This window comes from Bufo gargarizans, chromosome 2 (assembly GCF_014858855.1).
Source record: "Bufo gargarizans isolate SCDJY-AF-19 chromosome 2, ASM1485885v1, whole genome shotgun sequence".
Taxonomy (NCBI): domain Eukaryota; kingdom Metazoa; phylum Chordata; class Amphibia; order Anura; family Bufonidae; genus Bufo; species Bufo gargarizans.
The window spans coordinates 236,097,368-236,124,142 of NC_058081.1; the positions used below are offsets into that span (position 1 = coordinate 236,097,368).

At 38.8% G+C, this 26,775-nt stretch overlaps 1 protein-coding gene across 1 annotated transcript in view; it reads left to right on the forward strand.

Annotated features, from left to right (window-relative positions):
• Window positions 1–26,775, forward strand: part of PCLO (piccolo presynaptic cytomatrix protein) — a 195,719-nt gene that overhangs the window by 122,129 nt on the left and 46,815 nt on the right. The window contains exons 10-13 of the mRNA XM_044277162.1: window positions 22,777–22,885; window positions 24,402–24,469; window positions 24,782–24,993; window positions 26,143–26,193. Coding sequence (XP_044133097.1) covers window positions 22,777–22,885; window positions 24,402–24,469; window positions 24,782–24,993; window positions 26,143–26,193 — 440 coding nt within the window. The remainder of the gene's footprint in view (window positions 1–22,776; window positions 22,886–24,401; window positions 24,470–24,781; window positions 24,994–26,142; window positions 26,194–26,775) is intronic.

Here is a 26,775-nt window from a genome sequence, read left to right on the forward strand (position 1 = left end):
CCCAGCATGCCCGGACAGCCTACAGCTATCAGCCTACAGCAAGGCATGGTGGGAGTTTTACAACAGCTGGAGGGCTGCAGTTTGAGAATTCCTGTTCTATAGTATTTATACAGTGCTGAATCATCTCTTTTGAATGGAAATGAAAATCTAAATTGACAAGATGCAAATATTAATTTATGGACAGAACAAACTGAAGGAGGGCTCTACTTCCACACATCAGCTCTGATGTCCATTTTTGCTCAGTCTTGCATAGCTATGTACTATATCTCAAAAGTGATTCAACTCTTCTTATATGGTTCTTAGGGCAAATTTCCTAACATTATCACTCTTAAGCACTTAAATGTGTTTAAGGGGTTCTGTGAGCATTTTGGACCATGCTAAACTGCTGACAGCACTTGGTAGGGGCTGAGGAGGGCAGGCCAAACATATGTTTTGTGGAGCTTTTCTTATCAGCAGTGAGAATATGAAGTTTTTTTCTGACATATTCTACTCTTGCAAGTGCCCAGGGTGGGTTTTACTATGAAGTGCTCTCTGCATTGAGCTGCTTCATAGCCCCTCGCCTATGAACTGAATGTCAGATACAGTGGTGTCCTACTCTTAACTGCTCACTTATCTCAACGAGTTTAGATATATCTATCATGAAATGTAGTGCCTAATTAATTCAATCACAATTACTCAGGATAACAAATAAAAAAAGGTCCTGCAATACAACTGACAGCAGGTGGCGCATAGTGTTACTAACTAATACCCGAACATGGGATCCTAACTGTGCAAGTATTCACTACAATTCTATATTCTGCACACTATGATTTAGATAACCTTGATGTCAGTATACACTAGCACTTTATTCATTATGTTCAAAATAAACACTGCAGAGATTACTATATTCTTTAAACTGTGCCATTACATGTTACTATTGTACATACTACAGTGCAGACACATTGGGTGTCAGTATATAGCACACAAAAAAACTTGTAAATGTCCTCATTTTGCTATCAAAACTCTTTAATTTTTGTCGGTTTAGTTCTGTACAGTCTATGACCTTTCAGCATTCTCATGATTCATATTGATTTGGTTAATACTGTACAGACAAAGACATTGTCCATCTACATCCTCGCTAAACTTTGTGGGGTTCCACCTAACGATCTCCTGCTGAGAGTGCCTGAAGTGGCTGATAACGGTTAGCAATAGATTGTATTCTCCTGTCCTACAGTTTTTCTCTCTCCGGCCTGAAAAGTCTGATAAAAGGGAGCAATAGATTAAATTCTCCTGTCCTAGACATTCTCCCCTTGGTCTGAAATGGCTTATAACAGGGAGTAAAAGATTGTATTCTCCAGTCCTACAGTCTTCCTCTCACTGTCTTGAAATGGTTGATAATGGGGAGCAATAGATTAGATTCTCCTGTCCTACAGTCATCCGCTCTCCAGCCTGAAATGTCTGATAACAGGGAGCAATAGATTAAATTCTCCTGTCCTAGACATTCTCCCCTTGGTCTGAAATGGCTGATAATAGGGAGCAACAGATCCTCTCCCTGGCCTCATAACAGGAAGTAATAGCTTGCATTTACCAGTCCTACAGTGGCTGATAACAGACGACAATAGTTTTTCCTTTGCATACAGTCAGCCTTTTTTCAGACAATGGCAGTGAGAGAAAATACATGTGAAAGAACAACCGCTGTGAAGACCCCCAGCTGTTTTCCAAACAAACATGCAGGTTATTGAGGTAATTGTGGTACACTTGACACCCAGTGGATGTGATTTACAGCCTCCCCAGAGGTTGGATATCATCTTGTGTCGTTCTGTCATGATAAATTGCATTCCTTAAAGGGGTTGTCGGATCTTTTAGTATTGATGACCTATCCTCAGGATAGGTCAGCAATATAAGATTGGTGGGGGTCTGTCACCTGGCACCGCCACAGATCAGCTGTTCGAGAAGATGGCGTGCGCATGTGCGGTCTCCCTTCTCTCTTCCTGCTCACCGCTTCTTTGCCGAAGACAGCAGCCACAGAGCAGGAAGAGAGAAGGGAGACGGCACGTGTGCAGTTTTCTCATACAGCTGATTGGTGGGAGTGCCAGGTGTCGAACCCCCACCAATCTTATATTGATGACCTATCCTAAGGATAGGTTATCAATATTAATAGCCCGGACAAGCCCTTTAACTGAACTTTACATCAGTTAAGAGTGGAAACCACTGTATATGGGGCTACTGGTTGGATGCTATAGCTGTAACTCAGAGCAGAGGGAGGGGACTGTGAAGCAACTCAATGCAGAGAACACTTCACAGTGAAGCCCCGCCCCAGGAACTTGCAAGAGCAGAACATGGCAGAATAAAACTTTCTATTCACACTACTCCTGAAAGCTCCTCTAAAGGTATGTTTGTACTGCCCCTATGTATTCTTGTTAACAATATAGCATGCCCAAAAGTGCTGACAGACTACTATTAAATGCTTTGTCTTTATTTATTTATTTATTTTGTTTTGTATGCTGACTTGTTTAAAAGGCTGTATAATTTAGATGTTAATGGGGGAACAAGGAAATAAAGGATGACTCATTACCTCCTGACATTTCTACTTGTTTAGTAGCAATCATTGCACACTTCAGAAATAATAATAGAGCTTGAAATAGATTGCATGTGTTACTAAAATAATTCAATCACATCATAACCAGACTTCTTTTCCAAGCTTCCCGTGTTTGTTTGAGGGCTTATTTTTCATGTAAAGACCATTGAGTCAATTAATTGATGAAAACAATAATTGCAAAATTGGATAGATTACCTTTTTTCTAATAACGGACAATATTAGTAAATGGAGAAAGAGACAGCTTTGTAAAAATTACTTTGAAACATAGTTTTATTTAAAAGGAAGTGAGAACACAACATGATAACAAACAAGGAACAACTGATATAAATGTAAAAATATTATACCCCACCTTTTTGTTTAATATCACCTAAAAATATATTAAATGTCGTGCAAAAATTAGATTTTTGTATACATCATCAATTGTAAGTAAACATTTTATTTAAAAGTAGGCAACTGCAATATGTCAAGAAATCTGTGTAACCCTCTATATTAAGATAATTCTTTAAACAGGTTTTCAAGGGATGTTATTAAAAAAAATTCAGAAAGTGTTAAAAATTAAGAATTAGCATTTACCATATTACTGATCTCTCGACACACAGTAAATGGCTTGTAATGCCCGCTCAGCTAATCACTGACTGAGGAGAATCACCAATGCACCCATTCATTGGCTGAGCTGGCATTCCAAACAATTTATTGCATGTTTTAGCTACAATCAGGAAGTGGTGAGCAGCAGGGACCAGAGCAGTATCAGGGTGATTGATTATTTATTTAACCCTTTCTCCCCACCCCTTTTTTTAAATATTTTTTTGTCTGCTGGAAAATCCCTTTAAGTTTATTTGCAGTCCTATATTTAAACACCGTTACATTTAACATGTTTACAAATTCAGATCTATAGTAAAGGTGTAAGGTACAATTCTGTGTATGAGGTATAGAATGGTTTATGAACATAATATTTTTCTAGGGTAATAGATGTTGACTGCGAAGAAAATTTAAAGAAGTCCTCGCATGTTTTTTTCCCCCTCTAAACCTAAAGATATGTCTACAAGTATGTCAAACCAGTTCTTACTGTTACTTTATCCCTGCTACAAGTCTTCTTTCCAGTTTTCCTGTGCTGGTCCGCCATCTTTATCTTCATTTTGTTGCTGCAGTCTTGCCTACAAGTCCCAGAATACTGCTGTCTGTAGGGGGAGAGTGTAAATGAGGGTGGTGCGTTTCCTCCATAATGTTGTTTCCACACACTAATCCTCCTCCTGACAGTCTGTATTAGTGTTGATCGCGAATATTCTAATCGCTAATTTTTATCTTCGAGGATTTGCAAAGATTTAGAATATAGCGCTAGATCTTCTTAATCGCGAATATTCTAGATTTTCTTCATCAGTACCCTCACTGCTTCTTCCTTGTAGGCCATTGAGAAGGCTGCAATGTCTTTGTCCCTAGCAACCAATAGGAAAGTTGCCTACCTCTTACTATATAGGAAACTCCCCAGCAGCCATTTTCTGCAGTTTTTTGTAGTTCTGAGAGAGAGAGGTGTCATTGCTGTGCTCTGTTGAGTCATCTAAATCCTTATTCAATTACATTAGATAGTTAGTTAGCTCATATATATATATATATATATTATAGATAGTTAGTGGTAGATAGTCAGTGTAGGTTAGATAGTGATATAGTGTAGCTGATAAGTTCCAGTGCAGGGTGTTAGGTAGTGAGATAGGAATTATTGTGCTGTGATAGGGATTAGTGTCTGTCTTTTGTCTTTGGAAAAAAAAGTCATTTTCTGTGTGTTTTTCTGTGCTGTGATAGGGATTACTGTGCTGTGATATGAATTAGTATGCTGTAATAGGGATTAGTGTCTTTGTCTTTCATCTTTGACCAAAAAAGTCATTTGCTGTCTGTTTTTTTTATCCCTATTTTATTAAATTTTTGCCCCATTGTGCAAAACCCAATAAAGTCATCCCAAAGTCTCTTTTTATTTTCTTTGAATAGTTTTTTGGGCTGTAAACAAATTTTTTGCTGATGATGAGCGGCCGTGGGTGTGCCAGCAGAAAATAATGAGATTACGAATTCTAGAATTTGCTAATTTATGGCAAATATTAGGCCAAAATCTTGAGAAATATCACAAAAATGAATATTGCTTATGGTGCTCATCACTAGTCTGTGTTCACGTCATTGTGACAGGACCTTATGATGTTTAAATTATTATGTTTAATTTCCTAATATAAAGGGGCTTATTGAACAGCTAAAATAGCTGGTTGTTTCATTTTTCTGCTAAGTTTAAACCATGTGACTTGTTTTGGTCAAATGATCATATGAATTAAAGAAGTCATTGTTGCTTAGTGGTTCTAAGCATTCCATAGTAGTGTGGAGGAGGTGGGAGGGATGCAGAGCTGCTGAGGGGCGGAGATACAGCAGGTGATTAACTTACTTCAGATTCTGCTTGTAGTTGTAATCTGCACAGGAAGGGGATAAACTGACTTCCTGGGGAAGAAATAAGTGTAAGGACAGAATGATTAATGTTATGTAAGTCACATGATGCAGTAACTGAAAATGAAGATGTGAATTTCTGTATATACTAAGCGCCTAAAAATGTAACTTTATTAGTAAAGAGGGTTTAATATCTATTTAAAATACAATAAAACACGGGAGTGGTTCTTTAAGTACAGAGTGCTGTATGGTTATAAATGTGCTTTGAATTAATTATTTGTGAAATGGTTAATCTAGTTTATATAGTTTATATGCTCATCAAGATAGATGTATGAATATTTGAGTATTGGACAGTTATAGGATGTGTCAGATTTGTTTGTACATATTGGGTTATTTGCATACTTAATTGCAGGGTGGATTTGATTTAAATCAAACTGATTTCAATCACGATTTAAATCACTAGTCAGTAAGGCTTGATTTAAATCATAGTTTTTTACATAAAGATTCATATTTGGACAATTTTTCTGTTGTACTTGGGAAGGAGAAAAATATTCATTACCTTAATAATAACAATTTAAATAGGATTTATTCAACTGAAACAATAACATTACAGCATGTTATTTGCTTAAACATCCATGTTTGTTAACTAATTTGGCTAAAGAAAATATATATATATATTTTAAGAAACTTAGACTGTCAGCCAAGCCTACACAAGAAAGTGATATTTTGAAGTGAAAGTGATGAAGAAATATTGTTTATATTCTATTCACTGAACTTTAAACTTAGCACTGAAGGGGTTGATTCTGTATTTATAGGTTTGTAGAAGTTAGGATTAAGATGTTTTTCTCAACTCTTTTCATGTTATAAATTCAGTTTTGAGAACTCCAAAAATTAAACCAAGCATCTGTGATAATATCTTGTAGGCAGAGAAACTACCCAGTAATCTTAAAAAACCTTTGGAAGAGAATGACATTGTGAATGGATTAATGGAATTTAACAAAAAATTAAACATATACAGCCTTATTCTATATAATTAAAAAAAGTCATCTTAATTTCATAATGAAATAACCTTTGGATGGTAATATATTTTCCTCAAAAAGCATTTTATATTAAAAAATCAGATTTAAATAAAAAAAATCAGATTTTTTTCGATTAAAAAAAAAAATCATTGGATTTTATCCACCCTGCTTAATTGCATAGTGTACAAAATGTTATGTAAGAACCAAAAACATTGGTACTTGTGCTGTTATAAATAAATCTCTTTTTGATGGCCAGGCCAGAGGAGCCTGGTGAGATTGGTACCGAACAGCAGGCATGCAACAAATAGAATATTTCATTTAAAGCAAAACACCTGTTATCCAGACAAAAAAGCACTGATGCTGTAATAACAAAAAAAGAACTGTTAATGGATGTAAAAATATATTATTTGGTCTTACAAGTCGTCCATATTCAGAGAACATGTTAACAAAGTGATATAAGGCCATATACTCAATATGCAGCATATCCACTTTGAAGTCGTGATGTAGTTGTTATTATGACATTATGGGATCCCTGGTCTTTGTTCTTTGAATGCCCCTGATTATTATGATTATGCATATGTTCTCCTAGTTTGTATTCCCAAATCTGTAATAACCTTAACTATACAATGATCAAGGAATTTATCTTACACGGTGAGTGCTGTAAAAAATAACATAAATTTAGAATAGCTGTTTTTCTTATCCTCAGTGTTGGAACTGCTGTTTTGTTCCATTCTCCCAGAAAGAGTTAATAAAAGTTAGTGAGTACACTGAAATGGTGCCATCAAAAACCACAGCTTGTTCCACAAAAATAAGCCCTCATGCTACACCAAAAAATAAGTTATACAATGGTGCTTGAAAGTTTAACCCTTCAGAATTTACTATATTTCTGCATAGAATTTGACTTACAGCTGCATCATGTTTTCATACAAGTTTTAAAAGTTGATAAAGATAGCAAAATAAAAATAGTTCAAGATAACTAAAGTAAACAAATTAGTAAAAATATTAGAAAATATAGAAAATTCTGAAAGGTTTACAAACTGACCAATGTTGCGCTTGGAATGTGACTATAAATAAATTTAAAAAGTGCTCAACCCTAAGGCCCAAATAAGAATTGTCCCTGAGGGGTTAATGCGGCTTAAAAGACCTGCATTATTGTTTCTGTTAATTTTGGATTTTTCGTTCTGCTTTGAGGCTCATGCACACAAACGTATTTTCTTTCCGTGTCCGTTCCGTTTTTTTGCGGACAGTATGCGGTACCATCCATTTCAATGGGTCCACCCAAAAAAATTAAGTTAATCTGTGTGAATTCCATTTTTCCGTATGTCCGCAAAAAAAAAAATAGAACACGTCCTATTATCCACATTACAGACAAGGATAGCACTATTCTATAGGGGCCAGCTGTTCTGTACTGTTCTCAAAATATTGACCGCAAAATATATACAGTTGTGTGCATAAGCCCTTATAAAAAGCTCTAGCTAAGATTTCTTTTACAAAGTTAGCAGTTACAATTTGGGCTGGGAGTGACACACTATACGGCACACTTTAAATAGTGTGGATATAACCCTAAAATTCCTAAAGGAAAGGTGTAGTCAGAAAATGATAGATAGATAGACTTCATCCAGTCTGCTAGAGCAGACACAATAAGCTGGCACTTACTGCTTTCTGCTGCTCTCCTGTCTTTTTGCTTTTTGGCTGTACTTTATAGACTGGGGCAAAATGTGCAGAGTCATCTCATTTTCATTTAGAAGGTGGAATATTTGATTTTAGCTCTATTGTATTCCTGGACGTCTAAAGATAGCACTATACACAGATGAAGCTCTATATATAGCTCTCATGTGGCACTGTGGATGTAGCTTTTCTGAGGGAGATATATATTGAGTGATGTAGGCTTTAAATGGGATGTTAACAGGGTCCAACTCAAGTTGTATTAAGGCTTGCATAAGGTAGTTGATAAGGTTAAAAAATACATAGGTCCATCAAGTACAACTCGTATTCCTATTGTGTTAATCTAGAGGTAGGCAAAGATGTATATTATACAGAAAGTTCCTTCCTGACTCCAAATACAGCAATCAGAATAAATCCTTGGAATGGCATCCCTTCTCTAGAAATCTAGCACCAAAAACCTGTGATATTATTACTTTCAAGAGAAGTCTAATATTTTCCTATTACAATAGCATGTAATATTTATGGTAAAGCAGCACTACTGAAGAATATCTAATGGTTGTTTAATAACCAATTAATTCCTCTTTTTTTTTAAAGTTATTTAGTTCATATCTTTTCATACACTATAATTGGGTTGTGAACCAGAGGGCGGATTTGATTAACATTTTCTAACAACATTTATTCATTTCAACAGCTTGCATAGAGAATATAGCCGCTCATTGTAGCTTGTTTCATCATGTATATATATGGTTTTATGGCAACCTACAGTGCCTTGCAAAAGTATTAACCCCCTTGACTTTTTTTTTCGAGTTTTGGTGCCTCACAACCTGGAATTAACATTGATTGTTTGAGGATTTTCATCATTTAATTTACAGAACATGCCCACAACTTTAAAGATGTTTTTTTATTTTTTATTTATTGTGAAGCAAACAACAAATAGGACAAGTCAATGTGCATTTTCACCCCCTAAAGTTAATACTTTGTAGAGCCACCTTTTGTGGCAATCACAGCTCCAAGTCGCTTTGTATAAGTCTTTATGAGCTTGCCACATCTTACCACTGGGATTTTTGCCCATTTGCCCTCCTTGCAAAACAGCTCCAGCTCCTTCAAGTTGAATGGTTTGCACTTGTGAACAGCAATCTTTAAGTCTGACTACAGATTTTCTATTGGATTGAGGTCTGGGCTTTGACTAGGCCATTCCAACACATTTACAGGTCCTTCTAAAAAAATTAGCATATTGTGATAAAGTTCATTATTTTCTGTAATGTACTGATAAACATTAGACTTTCATATATTTTAGATTCATTACACACCAACTGAAGTAGTTCAAGCCTTTTATTGTTTTAATATTGATGATTTTGGCATACAGCTCATGAAAACCCCAAATTCCTATCTCAAAAAATTAGCATATCATGAAAAGGTTCACTAAACGAGCTATTAACCTAATCATCTGAATCAACTAATTAACTCTAAACACCTGCAAAAGATTCCTGAGGCTTTTAAAAACTCCCAGCCTGGTTCATTACTGGAAACCGCAATCATGGGTAAGACTGCCGACCTGACTGCTGTCCAGAAGGCCATCATTGACACCCTCAAGCAAGAGGGTAAGACACAGAAAGAAATTTCTGAACGAATAGGCTGTTCCCAGAGTGCTGTATCAAGGCACCTCAGTGGGAAGTCTGTGGGAAGGAAAAAGTGTGGCAGAAAACGCTGCACAACGAGAAGAGGTGACCGGACCCTGAGGAAGATTGTGGAGAAGGACCGATTCCAGACCTTGGGGGACCTGCAGAAGCAGTGGACTGAGTCTGGAGTAGAAACATCCAGAGCCACCGTGTACAGGCGTGTGCAGGAAATGGGCTACAGGTGCCGCATTCCCCAGGTCAAGCCACTTTTGAACCAGAAACAGCGGCAGAAGCGCCTGACCAGGGCTACAGAGAAGCAGCACTGGACTGTTGCATGTCATTCGGAAATCAAGGTGCCAGAGTCTAGAGGAAGACTGGGGAGAGGGAAATGCCAAAATGCCTGAAGTCCAGTGTCAAGTACCCACAGTCAGTGATGATGGTCTGGGGTGCCATGTCAGCTGCTGGTGTTGGTCCACTGTGTTTTATCAAGGGCAGGGTCAATCCAGCTAGCTATCAGGAGATTTTGGAGCACTTCATGCTCCCATCTGCTGAAAAGCTTTATGGAGATGAAGATTTCATTTTTCAGCTCACAGTGCCAAAACCACTGGTAAATGGTTTACTGACCATGGTATTACTGTACTCAATTGGCCTGCCAACTCTCCTGACCTGAACCCCATAGAGAATCTGTGGGATATTGGGAAGAGAAAGTTGAGAGACGCAAGACCCAACACTCTGGATGAGCTTAAGGCCGCTATCGAAGCATCCTGGGCCTCCATAACACCTCAGCAGTGCCACAAGCTGATTGCCTCCATGCCACGCCGCATTGAAGCAGTCATTTCTGACCAAGTATTGAGTGCATAACTGAACATAATTATTTGAAGGTTGACTTTTTTTGTATTAAAAACACTTTTCTTTTATTGGTCGGATGAAATATGCTAATTTTTTGAGATAGGAAATTTGGGTTTTCATGAGCTGTATGCCAAAATCATCAATATTAAAACAATAAAAGGCTTGAACTACTTCAGTTGGTGTGTAATGAATCTAAAATATATGAAAGTCTAATGTTTATCAGTACATTACAGAAAATAATGAACTTAATCACAATATGCTAATTTTTTTAGAAGGACCTGTATATGTTTCCCCTTAAACCACTCAAGTGTTGCTTTAGCAGTGTGTCTGGGGTCATTGTCCTGCTCGAAGGTGGACCTCCGTCCTAGCCTCAAACCACGCACAGAGTGGTATAGGTTTTGCTCAAGAATATCCCTGTATTTAGCACCATTCATCTTTCCCTCGACTCTGACCAGTCTCCCAGTCCTGGCTGCTGAAAAACATACCCACAGCATGATGCTGCCACCACCATGTTTCACTGTGGGGTTGGTGTTCTTTGGGTGATGTGTTGGGTTTGCACCAGACATAGTTTTCTTTGATGGCCAAAAGTTCAATTTTAGCCTCATCAGACCAGAGCAGCTTCCTCCATACATTTTGGGAGTCCTCCACATGCCTTTTTCGCAAACTCACAACATGCCTTTTTGTTTTTAGCTGGAAGTAATGGTTTTCTTCTGGCCACTCTGCCATAAAGCCCAACTCTATGGAGAGTATGGCTTATTGTCTTCCTATGTACAGATACTCCAGTCTCTGCTGTGGAACTCTGCAGCTCCTCCAGGGTTACCTTAGGTCTCTGTGCTGCCTCTCTGATTAAATCCCTCCTTGCCCGATCCGTGAGTTTTGGTGGGCGGCCGTTTCTTGGCAGGTTTTTTGTTGTGCCATGTTCTTTCCATTTGGTTATGATAGATGTGATGGTGCTCCTGAGGATCATCAAAGATTTAGATTTTTTTTTTTTTATAATTAAACCCTGACTTGTACTTCTCAACAACATTGTCCCTTACTTGTTTGAAGAGTTCCTTGGTCTTCATGGCAGTGTTTGGTTAGTGATGCCTCTTTCTTAGGTGTTGCAGCCTCTGGGGCCTTTCAAAAAAGGTGTGTACATGTAATGACAGATCATGTGACACTTAGATTGCACATAGGTGGACATCATTTCACTAATTATGTGACTTCTGAAGGTAATTGGTTACACCAGAGCCTTTTATGGGCTTCCTAACAAAGGGTGAATACATGTGCTCATGACAATTTTCAGTTTTTTATTTCTAATCAATAGTTTTATTTATATATTTCTCTCATTTTACTTCACCAACTTAGACTATTATGTTCTGATCCATCACATAAAATTCAGATTAACAAAATACTGAACTTAAGGCTGTAATTTAACAAAACATGAAAAAAGTCAAGGGGGTGAATACTTTTGCTCGGCACTGTATATTCTGAGTACAAGCTGCAGTTTGCTAACGCATTTGCATGGTAATATTAAACTCCACAGTTTATTATTCCTAACTATAGACCGTTACATATAAATGTAATAAAGTATCACGTCTGAGATGGCAGGTAATAGACGTGTGGCGCAGAGGGGAGGGAAGAGGCGTACTCTTCCACTAGGGAGAGGGAGGAGTGGGGACCCTTAGCTCACCGGTCACTGGCACAGCTGCACTGACATCCCTAGACGGGCAACTAACCCTTATGCCAATCACATGCCTTGTCCCTGGCTTACCATGAAATAAGACCTAGGTAGTGAATAGGGCGGTGGGAGCTCTAGTCCTCACCACTGATACCTAGGGTAACAACAGGGAAAGGACAAACAACACAAATAATCCCTGAAGGGATACAACAAAAACAGGAGTGAACCGGAGATCCAACAGCTCCAGTACCAACGGCTCCAGAGCAATAGTGGTCCACTTGAAGTCAGAATAGAAGATTTGGAAGGAAGGTCTATATCTGGTAACAAGGGAAGCAGAAAGCGAGGATCTATAGTAGCTGTGAGTGGCTTACAGAGAACAGCTGAAAGGAAAAGCTACAGATTCCGAAATGGGGCAAAAATGATCGCAAACCAAAGCAGGAAAACCTGATCCGGAATCTATTCTCACCGTTAGGTCATGGAGCGATCCCTTGTGAAACTGAGCGCATAGCCACCCGCTGCGACCTTTTGACCCCAGGCACAACAGGGTCAGCGGTAGGTTGTGACACCTTTGTGACATAAAGTGAACTTCAGGTGAAATGTACAGATTCCATTGTCAGTTCACTAGTAATCATGACGTCTGAGGACACTGCTATCTCTTATGGGTTTCTGAAAAGTAATATATCAGGAAGAATATGACTGGGTCTTTGCATAGCACAATCCAAGAATGCACTAAATGACTGCTGCAAATCTGGGTAACCCTGTGTATTCTGCTGTTGTCATTGTCAGTGCTTCTGTGGTGTTTCTGGCCGTGCCTCTGCACTGCAAAAAATTAGCGCATGCTCTACTTTTTTGCGGTGCAGATTGTCGGATGAGGATCTCGGACCCCATTCAAGTTGGAAAAATGCAAACCTGTCAGAGACCAAGCAAAAACTTTAGGATTAGACAAATAAAAAATTTGGCAGGTTATTAGGAAAAAATAATGCACGGGAGACCACAGAAGACATAAAAAATAGACGATCACATAATTATTTCCTTGGCAAAGAAATACCTCTTCACAATATCTAGCCAAGAACACTCAAGTCTGCCAAACATGATGGACGCTTTGATATGCTGGTCTTTTGTAACATAGTAACATAGTACATTGTGAATGATAATGTGCAAAACTGATGGTGCTTTACAGCGCATATGGATAATGACATATCATGAAGGCAACCCAAATGCTTCTTAAGGCAAAGAAAGTGATTATAGCTGAGTCAGTAACCTGACCTCAAACCAATAAGTATGATTTTCAATTACTGAAGACAAAACTGAAGGCACATCTATAAACAGTGTTGGACGCGAATATTTAAATCGCAAATATTAATCGTGAATATCGGCACTTCGAGACTTTGCGAATATTTAGAATATAGTGATATATATTCAAAATTTCAAATATTCTAGATTTTTGTTTTCCATCAGTAACCTCCCTTCTTGCTTGTGGGCCAATAAGAAGGCTGCAATGTCTTTGTCTGAGCTTGGCAACATCCCTAGCAACCAATAGGAAAGTTGCCTTCCCCTTACTATATAAGAACATCCCCAGCAGCCATTGTATGCAGTATTTTGCAAATCTGAGAGAGACAGCAGTGTTATTGCTGTGCTCTCTGCCCGGCAGGGTAAGACGACCTGTTCCTCCTAGACACAGACGAACAGGAGTCTCACTGGCCAAGGAGCAAGGAGAGGGGAAACATATACAGCATATGGATATGGCAGGTGAGTTAAACCAGTACCACACCTACCTGCCACATATACGCTGACTGGAACCCGTGCACAAGTACTGATGTCCACACAAACATTAAGTACACAGCACACACACAAATCACACAGGTATCCAGGACACCCATAGCTGCAATAAACATAGAGAGCATAAAAACATCTTCTTAACATCATAACATATACAGTACAGACCAAAAGTTTGGACACGCCTTCTCATTCAAAGAGTTTTCTTTATTTTCATGACTATGAAGGCATCAAAACTATGAATGAACACATGTGGAATTATATACATAACAAACAAGTGTGAAACAACTGAAAATGTCATATTCTAGGTTCTTCAAAGTAGCCACCTTTTGCTTTGATTACTGCTTTGCACACTCTTGGCATTCTCTTGATGAACTTCAAGAGCTAGTCATCTGAAATGGTCTTCCAACAGTCTTGAAGGAGTTCCTAGAGATGCTTAGCACTTGTTGGCCCTTTTGCCTTCACTCTGCGGTCCAGCTCACCCCAAACCATCTCGATTGGGTTCAGGTCAGGTGACTGTGGAGGCCAGGTCATCTGGCGCAGCACCCCATGACTCTCCTTCATGGTCAAATAGCCCTTACTTTCAAAGTTTTCCCAATTTTTTGGCTGACTGACTGACCTTCATTTCTTAAAGTAATGATGGCCACTCGTTTTTCTTTACTTAGCTGCTTTTTTCTTGCCATAATACAAATTCTAACAGTCTATTCAGTAGGACTATCAGCTGTGTATCCACCTGACTTCTCCTCAACGCAACTGATGGTCCCAACTCCATTTATAAGGCAAGAAATCCCACTTATTAAACCTGACAGGGCACACCTGTGAAGTGAAAACCATTTCAGGTGACTACCTCTTGAAGCTTATCAAGAGAATGCCAAGAGTGTGCAAAGCAGTAATAAAAGCAAAAGGTGGCTACTTTGAAGAACCTAGAATATGACATATTCTCTGTTGTTTCACACTTGTTTGTTATGTATATAATTCCACGTGTGTTTTTTTTAAATTATAAATATTTATATTTTCATCATATATAAGAAGAGAAACACAAAAGCCACTCAAGGGATAGACATTTAAAAAAAAGTTACACAAATATGTGCAAACATATGTTACATGATTACTAATACCATCAGAATTCTATCCTTATCTTATTTCATTTCATTTCACTCAATAGAAAAACAAAACAATAAGAAAAACACAATATAACCCGGGGATAGAATTGCCCTGTATAGATTTCAACGTGTCCCATAATTCCTACAGTTTAATAGGGCCGTTCAATAGTTCCCTATCCTCCTCGGAGAGTCTAGGGATCGATACTCCCTCTAAAAAGAGTCTGATATCTTCAATCCCCCCCACCCCCTCCGAGGAGTAGAGGTCCCCATAGTATTTGACAAATTCCAGCTCTATTTCTCCCTGGTTGGAAGTCATCCCCCCATCTCTCCTCTCAACACTCCTAATTCTACTGCCTCCCCTTTGGTTCTGTACAAGTGTGGACAGCAGTCTCCCCGACTTTCCACGTGTGTTAATTCATAGTTTTGATGCCTTCAGTGTGAATCTACAATTTTCATAGTCATGAAAATAAAGAAAACTCTTTGAATGAGAAGGTGTGTCCAAACTTTTGGCCTGTACTGTATTTTATGACCACAAGGGTGGCCCTCACTGGATAGATGGCATATAAGACCAGGAGGATGACTCCAGCAAAGAGCATGGCTGGAGTACCCCTCAGCTACAGGCATCCAGCAGGAGCTAAATAGCCCAAGCAGCCACACCCACACACACATACTAGGAAAGGAGTTAATCCTTCCAACACCAGACAAGGTAAGTGTCACTTAAAGGGGAATACACACTCGACTAAATCCCGTGCACACCAAACATAGCAAGTGAACACATACAAACACACGTTGCCAGATGCAACCGCATGCCTTGACAGCGAGCCGCCTAGAAACCAGCTCAGGCTGCTACACTGCCAACAACATCATGTTGCCAGCGGCAACAACATGTGAGACAACATACTAACTGCTCTCACCTGCGGAAGACAACAAGCAGACCGCTGACAACTGCATGCGACCCAAAGAGTCACGACCAATACCATAGTCGTGACATTTCCTGTGTCATTACATTATATAGTTAGTTAGTTAGTTAGCTTATATATATATATAATACAGATAGTTAGTGGGAGATAGTCAGTGTAGGTTATATCCTGATATAGTGTGCTGTCCATACTTACATGCTACATACAGGTCCTTCTAAAAAAATTAGCATATTGTGATAAAGTTCATTATTTTCTGTAATGTACTGATTAACATTAGACTTTCATATATTTTAGATTCATTACACACCAACTGAAGTAGTTCAAGCCTTTTATTGTTTTAATATTGATGATTTTGGCATACAGCTCATAAAAACCCAAAATTCCTATCTAAAAAAATTAGCATATTTCATCCGACCAATAAAAGAAAAATGTTTTTAATACAAAAAAAGTCAACCTTCAAATAATTATGTTCAGTTATGCACTCAATACTTGGTCGGGAATCCTTTTGCAGAAATGACTGCTTCAATGCGGCGTGGCATGGAGGCAATCAGCCTGGGGCACTGCTGAGGTGTTATGGAGGCCCAGGATGCTTCGATAGCGGCCTTAAGCTCATCCAGGGTGTTGGGTCTTGCGTCTCTCAACTTTCTCTTCCCAATATCCCACAGATTCTCTATGGGGTTCAGGTCAGGAGAGTTGGCAGGCCAATTGAGCACAGTAGTACCATGGTCAGTAAACCATTTACCAGTGGTTTTGGCACTGTGAGCGGGTGCCAGGTCGTGCTGAAAAATGAAATCTTCATCTCCATAAAGCTTTTCAGCAGATGGAAGCATGAAGTGCTCCAAATTCTCCTGATAGCTAGCTGCATTGACCCTGCCCTCGATAAAACACAGTGGACCAACACCAGCAGCTGACATGGCACCCCAGACCATCACTGACTGTGGGTACTTGACACTGGACTTCAGGCATTTTGGCATTTCCCTCTCCCCAGTCTTCCTCCAGACTCTGGCACCTTGATTTCCGAATGACATGCAAAATTTGCTTTCATCCGAAAAAAGTACTTTAGACCACTGAGCAACAGTCCAGTGCTGCTTCTCTGTAGCCCAGGTCAGGCGCTTCTGCCGATGTTTCTGGTTCAAAAGTGGCTTGACCTGGGGAATGCGGCACCTGTAGCCCATTTCCTGCACACGCCTGTACACGGTGGCTCTGGATGTTTCTACTGCAGACTCAGTCCACTGCTTCCGCAGGTCCCCCAAGGTCTGGAATCGGTCCTTCTCCACAAGCTTCCTCAGGGTCCGGTCACCTCTTCTCGTTGTGCAGCGTTTTCTGCCACACTTTTTCCTTCCCACAGACTTCCCACTGAGGTGCCTTGATACAGCACTCTGGGAACAGCCTATTCGTTCAGAAATTTCTTTCTGTGTCTTACCCTCTTGCTTGAGGGTGTCAATGATGGCCTTCTGGACAGCAGTCAGGTCGGCAGTCTTACCCATGATTGCGGTTTTGAGTAATGAACCAGGCTGGGAGTTTTTAAAAGCCTCAGGAATCTTTTGCAGGTGTTTAGAGTTAATTAGTTGATTCAGATGATTAGGTTAATAGCTCGTTTAGAGAACCTTTTCATGATATGCTAATTTTTTTAGATGGGAATTTTGGGTTTTCATGAGCTGTATGCCAAAATCATCAATATTAAAACAATAAAAGGCTTGAACTAATTCAGTTGTGTGTAATGAATCTAAAATATATGAAAGTCTAATGTTTATCAGTACATTACAGAAAATAATGAACTTTATCACAATATGCTAATTTTTTTAGAAGGACCTGTATATAGTGCTTTATGTATGTATGCTACATACATAGTGCTGTAATGTCACAAGTTCACAACAATACTTAGTGTACCAATCACTAATATTTAGTCAGACCTGTTAAAAATGTGAAGTTGCACGTATTGCGCCAAAATTTTGCAAATTTAGTGCCAATTTCGCAATTGCAAATATATTGGAGCACTCTATCTGCCTATAAAGCTATTGTAATGTTCTGCCGTGCCAACCATTTTCTCCAGTCTCAGGAAACTTCTAGCAGCTTGAAAAATATAGCTATATTGACCCACGCCTGTATTGTGTGCGCATTAGGCTACTTTCACACTCGCGTTTGGTGCGGATCTGTCATGGATCTGCACAGACGGATCCGTTCAGATAATACAGCCGTCTGCATCCGTTCAGAACAGATCCATTTGTATTATCTTTAATATAGCCAAGACGGATCCGTCTTGAATACCATTGAAAGTCAATGCAGAACAGATCAGTTTTCTATTGTGCCAGATTGTGTCATAGAAAACAGATCCATCCCCATTGACTTTAATTGTGTGTCAGAACAGATTTGTTTGGCTCAGTTTCGTCAGATGGACGCCTCCAAAGCGGAATGGAGACTGATTGGAGGCAAACTGATGCATTCTGAGCAGATCCTTTTCCATTCAGAATGCATTAGGGCAAAACTGATCAGTTTTGGACCACTTGTGAGAGCCCTGAACGGATTTTACAAAACGGAAAGCCAAAACGCCAGTGTGAAAGTAGCCCTTACGCACATATTACATTGCCGATTTTCGCAATCAATACCATATTTGCGAATTCGAATATTGTCCCTGCCGCGCATCACTACAAACAAGCAGCAACTGTAGGTGGCTGCAGTAAAGGCCTAGCAAAGCATATCATAGACACTGAGCTCTCGGTCAATGGTTTTCAGATGTCAGGCAGTCATTTACTTCAAAGTATTTGCATCTAGGTTTTAGTAATACTCCCTATATTTATAATTCTGTTAATTTGTCCAACTGCTTTTGAGCCCACATAAATGGAGAGTCTATGTGTAAAATAGATGTCATTTTTAAACGGTTGATGCAACATTTTTGTTAAAACCCTTGAATTAAAGATGAAAGGCTACACATCACTGATATCTTTATTGCTTTGTTTTTACCAAAGGCATCATTCAAGTATTTGGATTTTGCTTGTCTTTCGTTTTCTAAATTTATGCAGCTTTGTAACCAAATGCTTTTTGCTGGATCACCCATTTCAGTTATGTTTTATTTGTTTTTATGTTGGGTATGACAGGTTCATGCAATGTTATCAATCTATTATTTTTGGATTTTGTTATGCCACAGCACAGGATTACGGCAAAACATGTCCGAAGATCCATTTTAGTTTTTGTAAGTTATGATTGTACCATTTTGCAGTGGACATTCCTTGTGTGTTGTCTTCAAATATTTCAGCTTGCTGTGTAGAAAAAAATAAGAAAAGAAAAAAAAAAAGAATGTTTGATTACTTCTTAAAGTAGCACATAAAACAATTTTAATAAATTAAAATAATTGTTTAATAGATTTTAACTATATTAAATATTTAATGTATTATTTTTGTGTATTTTTAGTCCATAGTGTCCATTAACATACAACTTAATTTTAATGATATTATTGTCTTTTTTTGACATTGTCATTATTGGGAACAAATCTTTATGAGAGAAAAATGCTACTTTAAGAAATCACATTCATTGAAATATTCTCAAGATACACTATATCATAGTGCACTATGAATTTTGTGGTTTGTATAATTCTATATTTCTAGAATTAAATTGATCAGCAACATGGCATCCACCAAAAAGTACACACTTTTCTTTTACACACTCTTGGAAATAATTCCGCTCTACTGTTTATAGCATTAACAAAGGCATGACACAAAATGTTTTCATTTTAACCACTAAGAAAAAACACATCTTATTTTGTTATATTCATTACATTGGGATATTTACTGAAGATATTTGTAATAAATTATGTTTAAATGTTATTTAGCTTTTACCCAGAGTTAGGCCCTTGTCCTACCTATCAAATTCTCATTTACTTCTACTTATGGAGACATCCCAAGCAGCTGATGACAATAGTACTACAGTAGGTAGCCATTCATGTTTTATGAAAAATATCCGCAATTGACTCCTAATAAGTAAAGGTTTGTTCACTCTGTTGTTAGCATTCGATGGCTAAGTTTGTATTTTCATCAAAAGCAATCTAACCAAACAGTTGTGTAAACTGTAAGTTCTGCATCATGTAAATTATTAGAAAAAAGTTTTTTTCTTTCTAGAAACAGTACTACCCTTGCCCATGAGCTGTGTCTGGTATTGCCCTACTCATGTTCTTTCTAATCCTAAAGTGTAACTGTCATTTCTAATGTGTAGGGGCACTGTGAGTGTGTTTTTAAATTATAATTTTTTAGAGAAATATGTTTATATTTATTAGAAAATTGTATGTGAAGTTTCTCTTAGCAATTCTTCAACTGAGGGTTGCCAAGGAGAATCTGTCTTCAGCATTCTACTGAACACTGAAGACGTCAGATAACGGTATGATGCAGAGGCTTCTCAGCCTACCTCTGGTTTCTCTGTTCCTGCCCTGCCTCCCTAAATGTGTAACAAAGCCTACTAAAACAAATATTAAATACTTCCCAGCACATGTCTGGTTAGCAATGGGAAGCAATAGGGAGGAGCCAGATTGCAGCATTCAGAGCTGACAGTAAGTTTACTACTGTATGCTCCTGTAAACTTATTGTCTGTTTTGAACACTGCAGCCCACTGTTACAGCAGTGGGTATAGAACCACTGTGAAAGACAACCATTTCACCCCTTAACAACTGTACAGAGATCAAGACTTATGGAGGTAGCAGCCTGGTGGCTCACCTGCAGTGAAGTCCAGTTTTCTGAAAGGAGGTTGGGGCAGGAAAACCATAGGCAGGCTGAGAAGCCTCTTTATCAACAGTTACCTGATATCTCCAACGCTGAAGATGGATTCTCCTTAGTTAGATGGTTGCTAAGGGTAGGTTTCCGATGCAGTCGTATATTAAGAATTAGCATATTTCCCTAGTAAAGTATAATGCAAAAATACTTATGCTTACTGTCCCTAAACATAAAAAAATTTGGAAATAAAAGTTAAATAAAAAGTTACTAACAGTTACTTTAAACAACACCTTCAAAGGAAACTTGTCACCAGAATTCACCTCTGACAAAGTGGTGGCGATATTTTACTAAGGTGACAGGTTCCCTTTAAAAGGGTTATCTAAGACTATTAAATGCCCCCCATATACCCGGGCCCCTCAAAATTAATATACTTACCTGGCTCCCTGCGCCGCTCCGGGTCCTCACACCGCCGCTGCTGCTTCTCACTATGAAAACATCCGGTGTTGAGGGGAGCAGCCAATGGTGGATAGGGACGAGCCTCCCTAGCGTCACTCGTGATGCTAGGGAGGTTCATCCTCGTCCCTGCCTGCCATTGGCTGCTCCCTGCCGTCACCGGAATGTTTTCATCTGCGTACTGGGAGAAGCAACAGCGACAGTACGGGGACGACCAGGAGCGGCATGGGGAGCCAGGTAAGTATATTCATTGTGAGGGCCCGGGCATATGGGGGGCATTTAATAGTCATAGATAACCCCTTTAAAGGTGTTGTTTTACATTAAAAAGAAAGGTCTTCAAAGTTTGTCGGCAATACCAGAAACAACCCATAGGTTTACAAAGGCAAATCCTGGTGACAGGTTTGTTTTAAGACTTTGGGAGCTTGGCATTACACTTTAAAAAATAAACTGGTTAAAAACTGGTTAAAAATTCAAAATTCACAATTTACTGTACAATTTGTGCACAGGTGACCAAACTGAGTATGTTTAAAGGTTATGGATACATTTACATTTTTTATCACTACATTTTATTCATTGTGGACAAAATATATATTTTTTTATTATCGGTAGTCTTTATTAAAAACAGTCAGCAATTTTCCTCTACAGTTTTACTATATCTGCAGTCTATTGAGCTACTCTGATGGCTTGATATGTAGCCTATACCTCTGAACTACTGATGGAATTATAAACATTCATTGAAGTCATATTTCTATCAGTTTGATAAAAATTTAGCTAAGGCCTCTTTCACACTTGCGTTGTCCGGATCCGGCGTGTACTCCACTTGCCGGAATTACACGCCGGATCCGGAAAAACGCAAGTGTACTGAAAGCATTTGAAGACGGATCCGTCTTCAAAATGCTTTCAGTGTTACTATGGCAGCCAGGACGCTATTAAAGTCCTGGTTGCCATAGTAGGAGCGGGGAGCGAGGGAGCGGTATACTTACAGTCTGCGCGGCTCCCAGGGGCGCTCCAGAATGACGTCAGAGCGCCCCATGCGCATGGATGACGTGTCCATGCGATCACGTGATCCATGCGCTTGGGGCGCCCTGACGTCACTCTGGAGCGCCCCGGGAGCCGCACGGACGGTAAGTATGCTGCTCCCCCGCTCCCCACTACACTTTACCATGGCTGCCAGGACTTTAGCGTCCCGGCAGCCATGGTAACCATTGAGAAAAAGCTAAACGTCGGATCCGGCAATGCGCCGAAACGACGTTTAGCTTAAGTCCGGATCAATGCCTTTCAATGGGCATTAATTCCGGATCCGGCCTTGCGGCAAGTCTTCTGGATTTTTGGCCGGAGCAAAAAGCGCAGCATGCTGCGGTATTTTCTCCGGCCAAAAAACGTTCCGTTCCGGAACTGAAAACATCCTGATGCATCCTGAACGGATTTCACTCCATTCAGAATGCATTAGGATAAAACTGATCAGGATTCTTCCGGCATAGAGCCCCGACGACGGAACTCTATGCCGGAAGAAAAGAACGCAGATGTCAAAGAGCCCTAAAATAAGTATTTATGAGCTGTCAGGACAGTACAGATTGAGCCATCAGAGCAGATCCCTGATTAATTCAGTGTAAAGCAATGACCTGTAGAAATAGTGAAAATGGTTAAAATGCTGTAATTGGAAAAAGTGACCAATTGATAAAAGAAGAGTCAAATGCAAAAATAAAAAATTGCTCCAAAAGTGTCCATAGCTTTTAAGGGATATACTGGCGGATTAACACAGCACAATTGTCAGTCAGATTATCGGGAACGAATGTTACTACTAATGCTTTTATCAGGTAAAATGCCTTTTAAATAATTGTTTCTGCGCAGCGATCTGCTGCCCAGAAAGAATGAACCTGTATGAGGATTAGCGATTGCAGCAGTCATCACTCTTCCCCATAGAGTGGAGGAGATTGCTGCAGATAAAGGCAACTCTTTACCATCATAACTTGTTTTTGTGCTCATACACTATATCAATTTTATGAATTATCTTTTCAGGAATGTTGGTTTTAGAGTGGAATGGCTTCCAATTAACTGCAAAGACATATGAAGAAGTTCAGAGTATCATTAGTCAGTCAAGTGGGGAAGCAGAAATTTGTGTAAGACTGTGAGTTTGCTTTCATATTTCTTTTTCACAATTTTATCTTTTTATTGTGTTAATTGACATTAAATGAATGCCCACAGAGCACCTGTCACTGCATTGCAGTTTTTCTATGTGTTGGAACCAATTACTTTAGAATAGTGTCCAATAATCTACTGTCTAGTCCTTCTGAATTTCAACGATACATCTATTCATCTTCATAATGTCAATGGGAAGTACTACTGTGACCAACCCTTATATACACATATAATGATCCTCACCTTGACTCTTAATGTGTTACATAAAAAAGGCAATAATATGTTAATTGAATTTTTCAATGGCTTTTGTGTACAGATCTGAACTTTAGATCTGCTACATATGTACTACATAACCACCACGCCACATGAAGGGTCCCGATTGTCACATGTGGCTGCCAAGCCACTGATCAGGGAACATTGTCTAAATGCTATACTTCTGATTTTATGTTACACAGCAACTGCAAAATTGTAGACAGAGAAATCCTTTAGGTACATTTTCTGCTTGGTAAAATATCCTGAAAAAAGAGTAAGTGGAACAGAAATAAGGTACAAGATATCATTTAACTGCATATTGGTCAGATTTTATATTGTAATGTAAAATTCATATTAATTAAAAAAAATAGCTACAATTCCTCTGTAAAACAGCAAAATGATATAATATAAAGTCACATGAATATATCTTTCAACAACCCTCTGCAGTTAAATGCCTGTGAAATCATATAATCTCCAAGCCCCAAATTTTTAATCAATTCTGAAACCATGATGGGGAAATACTAAGGCTACTTTCGGGTAAGGCTAATTTCAGATGAAAGAGTAGCGCAATACATGTGAATGGGCTTTTCAAAATTCCATTCACATATAGCACATTTTAGAGCTTACTGTAGAGTTTAAAATCCTCAGCAGAACTACTGTTGATTTTCACTTCACAAAGGGCAAACCCCATGGCAAATTTGCACTAAAATGTAGCACAAACACATTGTGTATGCTGCTGATACTATCATATGTTTGTTTCATTTTATTTTAACCAATTCTATGTGAATTAGCTCATGCCAGCCAAACCAGAAACTCCTCCAAAGAAAAAAGTGACATATCTAACGTATGGAGGAGTCTCTGTTTCTGCTAACAACCAATGCCTGAAAATAAGTCTCGCTATCTCGCTGGATCTCCTCAGTGAGAACCAATACTTCAACTGAACTATCAAAGCATCATTGTTTTCTTACTTTGATAGCTAAAAAAAAAAAGGAATCTGTATGTGCCAAAATAATCTGGTACCTTTCCAAGGGGAAATTTTTGTGAACAAATGGTTATAGGAATGCTTGTTCCCTATATGCTCCAATCCTTAGCCCATGTAAAAATGGTCTTAAGAGACAGGTAGCTCATCTTGAGAACGTAAACAGCAGAACAACAATATTCATTTATTATGAAACCACTTTTACACAGCATGTTTGGCTTTCATATGTTGACAATTTCCTCTTTTTTGTCTTACTCTTTTCTTTTACCCTTAGGGACATTAGCATGTTATCAAGTTCTGCAACTCCACAGAATTTAGAGCTGCATGACCCAGGGAAGGCTGGTAAGTTATATGGATGAATGCTCGTTAAAGTAATTGTGTATTCCCAAAATAATGTGAGCAAGCAACAAATTAAAGAGGTTTGTTTAAGACTGGAAGAACAGTCTTTTTTTTCCAGGAACAGCTTTTCTTTTGTATTTGGCCCTGCACCTCAGCCCTATTCATGTAAATGGTGTTGAGCTGCAATATTAAACATATCCCATATCACAGAGTGATGCTGTTTATGGAAAATAAGTAAGGTTTTCTTCTAGTCTTGTGCAATCCCTTTACTTTATATGTGTTAATTACCCAACTATTTGTTATGCTATATTACAGTAGAGAAAACAAAGTCCCCCGGAGTGGATCCCAAAAAGCTAGCAGCTGAACTCCAGAAGGTATCCCAGCAGCAGACAACTTCTGTTGTCTCATCTGCAACGGAGAAAGGATCCTATATTCATTCAGGAACAACATCAGCAGCCTCCAGTGCAGTACCCAGTCCTGGGCAACCTGGCTCCCCTTCTGTAAGCAAGAAAAGGCACAGCAGCAAGGTACCTTTAAGATGATGGCTGGTTGGTTGGTTGGTTGGTTGATTGTAGTATTAGCTAGAAAAATCATTGAAGTGTTTTAAACATGGTTTTATGGCAGTTCCTTAAAGAGTTAGTCTAGCTGATTATTTTTTTTTTTTATGGGCACAGAACAGTGTAAAATTATAAAATAAATGATACCCCCCTTTCTGTTCCGCCCACTGTTTCAGTTCCAAGTAACCCAGGGGACACATTTGTTAGATTGACTGTGTCTAGGTATACCATATGTCAATGAGAACCTGTCACTGCAAAATGCAGTGCAATCTCCAGTCAGCAGGTTATACAGCAGAAGGAGATGAGAGGATGCAGTTTTGTAGGAAAATATTCAATAAAACTTGTAATTTATAGATTTATCTCTGCTATTTCTGACATCATTGTTCACAGTGACTGATATTATTTCCTGTGTAAGGCCTCTTGCACACGACCGTATCCCCTCCAAGATATACGGTCCGTGAGCGGGCCATATGTCTCGAGTGGCATTGATCGTGCACACGGGAGCACACAGCATCATAGTTTACTTTGATGCTGTGCACGTCGGGTCGCCCGTGGGACTATTGTCCCGCACACATAAGATCATATGAGTGCGGGACAATAGCCCCACAGGCGGCCTGACATCCACAGCATCATTGTAATCTGTAATGCTGTGTGCTCCCGTGTGCATGATCAATGCCGCACCGGGACATACGGCCCGCTCACGGACCGTATTTCTCGGAGGGCATATGGTCGTGTGCAAGAGGCCTAATAGTTAGCATTTTGTGGTGACAAGTTCTCTTTAAGGAAATTAAACAGTTTTTTGCTATAAGAATATATTAAAATGCAGTTTATTAAAATATGGGTGTGTAGTTACAATGATTCTTGTGTGTTTATCTTACAGGATAATCTCTAAAAGTTGTTTGTTAGCACAAGGTTATAATATGAGTATAGATGTTCTTGTGTCTGAATGGAAATACAATGGGCCTCAATTATCAAACCTATCCAATAAAAAAAAACATTCTGTAGCAACCAGTCAAAACTCACTTTTAATTTCTTCATTTGTTCCGTACAAATTCAAATGATTTGCACTTCTAATATTGCTTAGCATTTAATTGTAAATTGTTTTGTTTGTTTTTGTAGTCCACTGAAGCTGTGAAGGCATCCTCCCACCCAATTACTGGTGAAATCCAGGTACTTAAAGTTTAATAGAGATGAGTGGATCAATTGTAAATTAATCATATTGGTCTCAAATTTTCCAATAATTCATATTCCAGAAAAATCTGAACCTTTTGCGTTTTTTGATTCAGACGAATCTCTGAAAATGGTGGACACCGTTTTATGGATTAGATTGCAGAGAAAAAGGCATCTGCACTGAAAATGGATAATTTGTGGCCAATGTTTTAATTTAAAATAAAATCTGACAATGCAGTTTGTTTTTACATAGGCTGTTTGTTACCACTGACTACCATCCATTTACCCAAAGCCAAGTATGTCAGTGTCACTTTGACATAACTAATGCTGTTTTGATGTTAAAGGGCTTGGAATGGGTTGGATACAGTACTAAGAGACCTCTGAGTGTCATACATAACTTTTCAGGGCAATCTGAGTACTTTCGATTCAGTTCTAACTTATTCTTACCAGTCAAAGCTGACGAATTTAAAAAACATTGCTCACATCTAATGTTTGATATTGTTATATTGAAGAAATACTATCTCCTTAATACTTGTAACATGATTTTGTAGACCATTAGCTATTTAAAATCACAGGCAGAAC